The 10,155-nt window shown below is 39.7% G+C and overlaps 1 protein-coding gene and 1 long non-coding RNA gene across 4 annotated transcripts in view; one reads left to right on the forward strand and one right to left on the reverse strand.

Annotated features, from left to right (window-relative positions):
- The window catches only part of ANKRD13C (ankyrin repeat domain 13C), a 35,361-nt gene extending 33,897 nt beyond the window's left edge, over nucleotides 1-1,464 (reverse strand). For both annotated transcript variants that reach the window (XM_061633414.1, XM_061633413.1), the window contains exon 1: nucleotides 867-1,464. In XM_061633414.1, the coding sequence (XP_061489398.1) occupies nucleotides 867-1,215 (349 nt within the window). In that variant the 5' untranslated portion in view covers nucleotides 1,216-1,464. The remainder of the gene's footprint in view (nucleotides 1-866) is intronic.
- LOC133387814 (uncharacterized) lies at nucleotides 569-4,692 on the forward strand. 2 transcript variants are annotated; one of them, XR_009763574.1, is made up of 3 exons: nucleotides 569-1,872; nucleotides 2,472-2,557; nucleotides 2,691-4,692. It is a non-coding gene; the product is annotated as an uncharacterized LOC133387814 (long non-coding RNA). The 2 variants fall into 2 exon arrangements; XR_009763573.1 differs by having other exon boundaries at nucleotides 578-1,625.
- The last annotated feature ends 5,463 nt before the right edge of the window (nucleotides 4,693-10,155 follow it).

Below are 10,155 nucleotides of genomic sequence, written 5' to 3' on the forward strand. Positions count from 1 at the left end.
TATTTTGTTTACTTGAAACAATGATTCTTCCAGTTCTGCTTTCAGTGGCAGGTAACTTGTATTAATGTAAATTGCCAAGAATAAGTGAGTAGGTAACCTTTATTCTAATTTTCACAGGATAAAAGAAAAACACAGTATGTTTTTCAAATTTAGGAAGTACACTGCCCCATCAGCATTCTTGCAGTTTAGAAATCTGAACAGGAGCTAAATTTTCTCTAAAGTATGTAACACAAACCTCTGTGTACGCACAAGCATGTGCATGCTTGATTCTCAATATTGCTTAGTTAATATGATCCAAAACTGGGTTAGCAGAAGTTCTGCCACTTACTTTATGCTTTTAAAGCATGTTTTTTTAAAGTATGTTTAGTCCCATTCATTAGCCATGAAGCTCCTTTCTGACTACAGCTTCTTTACTGGGTCATGGTCAGTTTATACAAATAGGACCTGAGATACAGGTATATATGCAGATTCATATTCCAAGAGAGGTAAAGATCCCAGTTCTGTCCACATATAGGTGGAGTTGATCACTGACAGAGATGAGCTTTGTTTTCCCTCTGGACTACAGAAAAGAATATACCTTCTCAAGTAAAGGCTTGGACCTTCGGGATGGGGAGATGCAGTACCGAAGAACGCGTAAAAGCGAAGACCCACTCTCCAGTGGAGGTGGGGAACACATCCGAAGACACTAAACCCGGCAGGCAGGAGACCTCCCGATGGATTAGAAGTAAACTGGGAGAAACTCAGAGCTCAGGAGAATAGACACAGGCGAACATCCTTGACCAGAGAGGCCCCGGGCCATCAATATACTCAATCCTCCCTAGGGCCGACGATAGACTGGTGTAATGTGGGCGAGCTCCATTTCTTACCGTGACTGTCCTTCTGACCGATGCCCTGCGTGCGGATTAGAGCCGACAGCCGTCTCACGTCTCCCTTGAAAACACACTCGTGTACGGGGAACTGCGCCGCTGGGCACTTGTCGGGCTCTGGACCGGTGGTGGACCCCCCAGGTCCTCCCTTGAGCGGCAGACGGTGGTGATTGGTGAAGATGCGGTGACTCCCGGCACGGCCGCCTTTCCCGCTTCCCGGCCGGCCCCCGGTAAAAGCGCCTCCGCCAGGCGCGGCCGCCGCCTCTTCTTCACTGGGCGCCAGTAGGTCCCCGTCCTCTTTGCTGGGCTTGTGGTCCCTGCGCAGCGAGCGCAGCTTCTCTCCGGTCATCGCCAGCGGCGGCCCCGGGCGCTGAGGGGCCCCGAAGGGGAATCTGGGCGCCGCAGTAGCTGCGGGAGGCTCGAGCGTTCAGAGCCGCGGCGGCGAGTCCCGTCCTGAATGCATTCCCCCACCCGGGACACCCCGCAGGTTGAGGGACTCCGAGCTGCCTTCAAACTCCCTTCCACCTGCCGCTCTTCTCAGCGACTCGTCCACGCCGCCATCTTGTCGAGGGATCTCGCGAGAAGAGAGCGCTCTGCAGAGCGATATCGCGAGATGGTGACCTCAGGCGATGGCAATGGGGAGAGATAGAGAATCGGCGCGATGAATTGGAATGTTGGTTTCGTGGAGGCTTCTCTCTGGGATGAGAGATGCGGGAAAAAGCGGAGTACTGCGAGATGGAAAGAGAGGGAATAGTCGTAGTGAGTTAATGGAGACATGGAGAGGCTTTTTTTTTTACCGATCATGGTGCCGGGGAGGCTACCCTGTGGCCATCCAGGGGCTATTGGACTACAACTTCCACCATCCCTGCTCTTTGGCTATGCTAGCTGGGGCTCATGGGACTTAGAGGCCCCCAAAATCTGGAAGACTGCTGATTAGCCACCCCTGAAAGGGAAGATTGTGTTTACTTGTTTGTTGTGGCACAATTTTAGGGGAGTTTATTCCTAAGTAAGATTACTTACTATCTAAGATTGCTGGATACGGATGTTAGAGCTAGGAGCTTCTAGGTGAAGATGAGATCCACAGGTGGATCCCAATCAGGGACTAAAACCCCAATGATGTGGGTCTCCTTGTTATCTTGGTGCCTCCTCTGATCACCCAGAATGAAAAGGGATATAGTTAGGGTTACTAACCGTACTCTTTTAAGAGTACATGTACTCTTTTTATGGTAAAACAGCGTACTCTTACTTTTCACTTATCGAAGCTAAATGTACTGTTTTTGAAATGACAAAATAAAAAAATCAGATTATCTAACCTAACTTAATTTATTATTTTATGTTTACTATTTATAAAAAAAATCATGCTTGTACTCTGCCGCTAATGGTTGGTAACGACAACGAGTTCTGTTGGTGCCAGTGACATCTGTGCCTGGAATTAGAAAGCTGAAACCCGACACATAACCTCTGTGTACCAAATTTGACGTGTCCTCACAGTTCGCAGTTGATCAGTTGACAGTTCTTTGGAGTTTCGAATAAAACTAAAGTAAGAAAAAGCTTAATTATTGAATCAGGCTGTAATGTTCGTTGAAATTTCTTCTTATTTTTAAGGATTTGCAATTAACTGTTACTGTTACCCAAGTGTTACCGTCATAGTATCCACGAAGAACGGGAATAAAGAAATTGTTCCAGTACCAGTACGTTGTAACTTCTTATTATTTTGTGTGATTTTATAATAATTATATATCTATATCTATATATAGATATAGATATATCTATATATCTATATCTATCTATATATCTATATCTATATCTCTCTATATATTTTAGATAGAACCCCAAAGAAGACAATGTCTCGGCGAAAAAACAAATTTTCTGACGAACTTCAAGAACAATATCCGATGTTCAAGAAAGCCAAGGTTGATTATGAGGCATACTGCAAAGTTTGTCAGGTGACAATTTCAGTCGCCAATAAAGGGCAAGCTGATTGAAGCAACATTTGATCTCAATGAAACATACCAAAAACATAAGAACAGCTGGTAGTTCGAAGAAAATTGACAGTAAGTTTGTCACCCAAAATACTACAAAGGAATTAAAAATATTGGCTGCAGAAGCAACTCTGGCTTTTCACGTTGTAAAACACCATCAAAGTTACAAATCTTGTGACTGCTCAACCAAATTGTACCGCAACCGCAAGTTATTCAGCGACTCTGAGACTGCTTCAAATGCTTCCAGTGCCAGAACAAAAACTGAAGCAATTGTTAATAATATTTTGGCACCCAACTCTGTGAACACTGCTGTAGAAAGGATCGAGAGTGAAAACATTCCATACATTGGAGTATGCACGGATGGAAGTAATCATGGAGCTTTTAAAATATTACCTGTTCTTATCCAATATTTCAACAGAGAATATGGGATACAATTACGTATGCTAGAGTTAAAATCATTGGAAAATGAAAAATCGGAGACCATATGTGATTTAATTACCACAACATTACAAAATTACCATCTGAAAAGTAAGTGTATCGCGTTTACGGCAGACAACTGCAACACCAATTTTGGTGGTCTGCAAAGAAGGGGACAAAATAATGTTTTCTTCCATCTACAAAATGTCTTTCAAAAAGAATTGATTGGAGTTGGATGCCCAGTTCATATCTTGCACAACTGTGTGCAACATGCTTTTGATGGTCTGCCAATCGATATTGACTCTTTGAGCATGAAAATTTATAACTACTTTTCCATTTATACAATCCGAACTGAGGTTCTAAAAGACTTCGGCAATTTTGTGGAGGTAGAATATTGAAAACTGCTATCTCATTCCGAGACTGGGTGGCTGTCATTATTTCCCTGCATACACAGGGTGTTGCAAATGTACTCGGCACTTCAAAGCTACTTTCTGTCGCAGGAACATCCACCAGTGTTAATTAGTTTTTGAAAATCCACTAAACAAAAGTTATTTGTGGTTCGTTCACTTGCTCATGAATGTTTTTCATTCCAATATTGAAAAGATTGAAAGAGGAAAAAATAATTTAATAGAAATCATCGACATTTTAGAATCCGTGGAAGATATTTTACTGGCATGAAAGTCTGAAGAATTTCTTCCGCTCAAAGTTAAATAAATTTTAAGAATTAATTCTAATGAACCAAGTTCCAGCACTATGAAAGGCGAGTTTTTCAACGTATATGACAGAGCTTTGGAATATCTCAAAAATTGGACGTCTTCTCTAGAGGAATTTAAAAATTTCAGATGGATGAAATTAATACAGACTAACTTGGGATGAAATTGAAAAAACTCTTGTGTATTTAAAAATGAAAAATGTAGAAATCAATGATGCTTTGTTATTCGACCAAGCTTCTAATTTAAATATATTTTTGGAAATATGGACACGAATGCGGAATTTTCAAGGAAAATATTGTCGGATAAATGGGTAGATTACTTCAAAAAAGTGAATAAAACTGCGAGCTCTGAGTTTAAAAATATATTCTTTCATTTTTGCAATACCAAGCGACAATGCTAATGTTGAAAGAGTCTTCAGCATGATGAACGCTCAATGGACTGTTGAAAGAAATAGACTGGCTGTCGACTCCGTGAAAAATTTGTTAATGGTTAAATATAACTTCAAAGAATTTGATTGCTTACAATTTTACAATTATTGTACAGGAAATAAAAAATTGTTAGCCGAAGTTCAGAGTAAGGCAAAATATTCATTCAATTAAAATTTTATATTTATATTATAGGTTTTGTTAAAGCTCTAATTATTGATCTCTTTCGTGTATATTTATTGCAAAAGTACTTGCAATGTACATGGTTACCTACTTTAATTTGTGATTTAATTTGATTTTTGTGATGATACTAATTGAAGGTTCTGGTCATTCAATTAAAATTTTATATTTACGTCAATAAAAATTATGTTCCAGAATTTTTTTTATTTTATTGAATACCTACTACAGTTTACACACATAAAAAAATTATACCCCCTCCCTCCGGCCCCTGGATCATCATCTTCTTTTAAAGAGTGTACTTGTTTACTCTTTCCTTATGATTCAGGGATGGTAACCCTAGATATAGTACAGAGGATGGTACATGATGAGCTATCAAAAATAAGAGAGAGAAATACCTTTCATCAAAGGGGAAACTGAGAATAGAATTCTATCTAGCAGAAAGGGAATTCTAACAGCCCAGTTGTATACATGTTTACTCAGAAGGAAGTTCCACAGTTTTCATGAAAAGTGTACAAAGCCTGATCCTCTTCAGAGGTAGGTGCACCTACAACTGGTTTATTTATGTATAACGTCGATCTTTATGCTAGACTGGATCACATGGAAAAATTAATTTAGCTTCACTTCTGTATTTTCAGGAAATGTTTGTATTTAAATTCCCTTTCACAACACAAGCCCACTGCTGTACACAATTGTATTCTCATGCAAATTGGTGGAGCATATTACAGTGACAGACAGCCTGTCCATTAATTTTAAGCAAGGGTGATTGTGAGCATGCAACTTTACTAAACTGTACTTCAGTATTTCTGAAATAAAAAATAACACTTTTTGTCTCAAATATACCACTAAAATCATCTGTTGGACACGACAGCATCACTTCAGGAAAACTGCAAAACTGTTGCAATGGATTTCATGAAAAAAACTGCTTTGTTTTGCTCAATGTAAGGTGGACTAAAAACAGATTGGTGGGCAACACAGCGTCCAATGATCACCAGTAGGGAGAATCAAGGCAAGGTTATGGTGGACTCAGGAGAGAGGGAAATCATGAATGATGTGGCTTTTTCAGGACAAGAATAATAGTTTCGGTGGACTACCAAATTAACAGCTGCTTTGACACACATTCCATGACTATATGACCATGATTTATGTCCTATGAACAGTATATATTTATTTAACATTCTGAATTTTTTTTTCTTTAAGACTATAATCGTAAACATACTTGGCGGGAAGAACCTTTCATTGATTTCATCAAGATTTACTTTCTAGTAAATATGTGTATGATCAAATTTCAAATGTCTGAAAATCATCCTGTGATGAAGCTTCATCAGGATTTTATTCTTCTCTATTAATGATTAATTAATGTAGTAATTTCAACTTTTCAATGAGTTTGAAATACTCCATTTTTACTTGAAAAGTGAAACCAGCTGATTTTATCCATGTTAAACTGGAAATAGTACTCATTTCAATGTGATTTACTTCCATGTAAGTGTGTATAAGGCTGCAGCCTATGCACATTTACTTTCAATAAAGTCCACTAAAATCAGCGGGACTTATTTCTGAATATATATGGATCAAACTGGGTAGTTCCATTTTTCATGTAAAAACAGATTATAAAAATAGGTAGATTGAACTGAAACTCTCAGATCCCAAATTTCAAAATAAGTATTGAAACTGTAATATAATACTGCATATCCTATTTATCATAGTGGGTCACAAGCAAGATGAAACCTGCAGATTCCTGAGTCATACCAACACCAGGACACTCAAATGCTGACCCATCGATGCATTCTCTCGAAATATGAGTCAGCTGAAATAGAGTTCACCTTGAAATAGTCAGAAACAAACTGCCCTTGCCATCTTGCCTGTCATTTATTGATTTTCATGATGCATGAAAATATTTCTGACTACTCTCCCCCCAAAAAAGCCAAACTGAAGAACGCACACATGTAAGCAAAGATTTTATAAAGTCTGACACATATGTTTCTCACCCTGTTTTACTGATTTATGGAATCAAAGAGGTTGAATCATTATGTCTGCTTTATATTTCTTCTTCAGGTTCTTCACTATAGTAAGTGCATAAACAGTGTAATAGTAGGAGACTTAAGGGCTTCAGATGATATAATGAAGTTTTTAGGATTATTCCAAAAACCCAGATAACCCAACACAGATACCACAGTTGCCAATATTTTTACCTTGCTCCTGTGCTGTCAGGTGATAATGCTTAGGTTTATGTTGTGAAAAGCTTTGTGGTTTCTTGCTGATCAAGCTGCTGTTAGAGGCTTGGTGGTTTCTTGCTGATCAAGCTGCTGTTAGAGGCACAGGAGCAGGCCGGGTGTTTTTGCTTTTTTCTGGTTAGTTGTCAGTCATACAGATGTCACATTTTACACTCAAGGGAAACAGATTTTATAATGGGACTACTAGGATAAGAATTGTCCCACCAAACCGAAAAACCAGTAGCTGTCCAACTTAGTCTCTGTTGGACTACAGCTTGAATTCAGATCACCAATGCTGAACCCCTGCTTTTTCAGTATTAAGCTTAGAACATATTAGGTAGTATTAAGAAAAATGCATCTGGACATTTGCAGAATGCTTTCCTCTCACCACTAAGTAACTATAACCATCCTAACACATCTCAGATGGAAGGGATTTAATATCCTTTGGGAGGTAAAGTTTCTCAGCACCATTATTATCATTTTAGAAATGAAGCAATGAGCTGGATAACAATACCTATTGATGCTTAGAATTGTTAAGCACTGCAATAAAGAACAGCTTGATCATGAACAAAAGCCGCTTTTTATAACAGTTCTGCCGCAAACTCTCCTTAATCATCAAAACTACATCTACATAACAGGGTCTACAATTTACAGAACAAATAGAAGAAGAAGAAGCTGGCTGAATTTGCATCATGACATACTTTAAACATGTAAATATATTTGAAAACAATGTAATTCTTTCAGACAGATTGATCTGCTCTTAATTTATATGGTGGTGATGATGTTTGAAAGAGAACGATAGAATTTGCTTCTGTCTATGTTTTATAATTAGGTATAAGCAAGGTAAAACATACCTATTAAAAATGGGAAAATTATACTGAGAAACAGCCCAACCCTAATCAGTATTACCTGGGAGTCACACAGGGGAAAAAATGATTCACTTCCAAGTAAGTTTGGTTAGGATAACAGCCAAAACAATTTACGGCACAATTCTATACATGTCTACTCAAACGGGGACTTATTTCCAGGTTAAGTGGGTACAGGCATACCCCGCTTTAACGTTCGCAATGGGACCGGAGAGTATACTTAAAGCGAAAATAAACGTTAAGTAAAGCAATTGTCTTCACTTATAGTGCACGCAATCACCACTAGATGGCAGTGGCGTCATGCCAATAAAGTATACGTTATTGCGAAGTGCGCAAACGTTAAGCGGGGTATGGGGATGAATGGAGCATGTACATTATAGCGAGGCAACATTAAGCGGGGCAACGTTAAGCGGGGTATGCCTGTATAACATTGTAGTGTTAAGATTGTGTGTGTGTTTAAAATGTCCATCAACAGAACCAGTTCTTGTTTCATTTAAATGTCAAGTCAGTCCTCTAAAAACACATCTGTCATCCATATCTGATCTTGGTCAAAGCAACTGACCTGGTATGTATTATTGAGATATGGCTGGATGAGGCTAACTCATTCTGAAGGACCAATTAAGGGGCTGTGGGGTAGCCATCATCCATAAGGCTTTGGTCTCACTCATTAGATACCCCCAATGGACTTGACCAATATATAGTATGTGTACAAGGCTCTAGGTACATGGGACAGACTGGAGATTCTGCTAGTGTACTAATCACCCCACTGCTTGCCTGACTAAATTGTAATCTCAGTGGTGGTATTGAGATCCCCAAGGCTTCAGATTTCATCCCAAGGTCACTAACAGGAAAAACTCACTGAGTAATGGCAGCCATGTTAACTGTGGACTTCTCCCACTGTATTTTCGGATCAAAATAGCTGGTCATACCCTTGATTTGTTAACTTTGCTTTTTGGTTCCAACCAGGTTGGGCATGCTCCATGGGTATTATTCCCAAAGATTTTTCTTATGTCATTAATGGAACACTACCTGTTGAAGGCTGGGCTTTTGGTTAATAATGACATCTGCAGGAGTGATCTGACCCCAGAGCTTATGGGTCCAATTGGTCTTCAGACTGCCATCAGGGATTTAGCTAATTAGTCTAGCAATCTAGTCAGCTGCTGAAATAGGGACTTGGCTTGGGTGGTGGTCACAATAATTCCTATATGTCCTCCCTGCTGCCAAAGCTTTGTTGTCACCATGATATGAGATGGCTTCAGGGATGAAACAACAGGGATGATGACTTGAATGCAAGTGGCAGAAAACCCAGAGGCAGTGTAATGAAACATAGCATTTGAAGCCCTCCTTTGTGGTAGTGATGACAGTAAAAAAACCTGACATCACCATTGAATCTGTACAATCCTATCCAGCAAAGCTGTCCCTACATCCTAACGCTAGGTCAATTGAAGTGTTAGATTGCTCAGCCGCCTGCTATGACACTTTTGCAAATTTTAAGGCTAAAATCACATCACACTAACCTGGACTCCACTATTAAAAGTCAATAAATGAGCTCTACAGGTCATCGATTAATCCAATTTTATTTAATTAATTTCAATTATTAACATCAAGGATGTTGATTGGGTACTTTGCTCATGTCCATGACTTGCCATTCTTGACTGATTCTAGTGAACCAGGAAAAACTGAGGGCATACTTTTTATTATTAGTAGTAGTAGTAGTAATTAATAATAATAATAACAACAACAACAACAACAACTGATTGAGGGATGGTATATTTCCATCTGCTGTGAAGGAGCAAGTGATAAGGCCTCTATTTATTTATTTATTTTATACCCCGCCTTTCTTTTCATGATAGACATCCAAGGTGGCTTACATGTGGTTGGCAGGTGGTCTCCCATCCAGGCACTTACTAGACCTCAGCAGGGTGCTGGCTTTATGTGCCTTCAGACCATAGCCTGGGACCTCTATGAGAGTGGGAGGAGAGTCCTTTCTTTGATCCTCCACATCTGGGGCAGGGATGGAATTATAGGCCAGTGCCCAATCATCCAGTGGCAAAGCAGCTCCAGGCACTTCTGGATGAAACAGATTCTCTTGATTCATTCCAATCTAAACGACTGCTTTTGTCACCCTGACCTATGCTGGTGAGTCAACAGGAATGTGACCCACTTGATTATTCTGGATCGTTGCCTCCAATATCATCAAACAACTGGCAAGGTTGGGGTTGAAGGTAGTAAACTCTGATAGTTCTGCATTGCTGGAAGGTTCTAGAACAAGGGTGGGAAACCTTTTTCAGCCCAAGGCCTGAATTGCCTCAACCTTCCAGGCACCACATACCAGTGGTGGGCAGACTCAGAGGTAAAAACAGATTGAGCAGCAGTTGTGACCTTTACCTTCACAGAGCTGCATTCCAACCATGCAAAAGTCAGAGGCTGCTACACACATCTCTTCATCCAAGCAAGGAAGAGGCCTTATCACAGTTCAAGGACACTTCCAAAAGC

The sequence above is a fragment of the Rhineura floridana genome, chromosome 6 (assembly GCF_030035675.1).
Source record: "Rhineura floridana isolate rRhiFlo1 chromosome 6, rRhiFlo1.hap2, whole genome shotgun sequence".
NCBI lineage: Eukaryota > Metazoa > Chordata > Lepidosauria > Squamata > Rhineuridae > Rhineura > Rhineura floridana.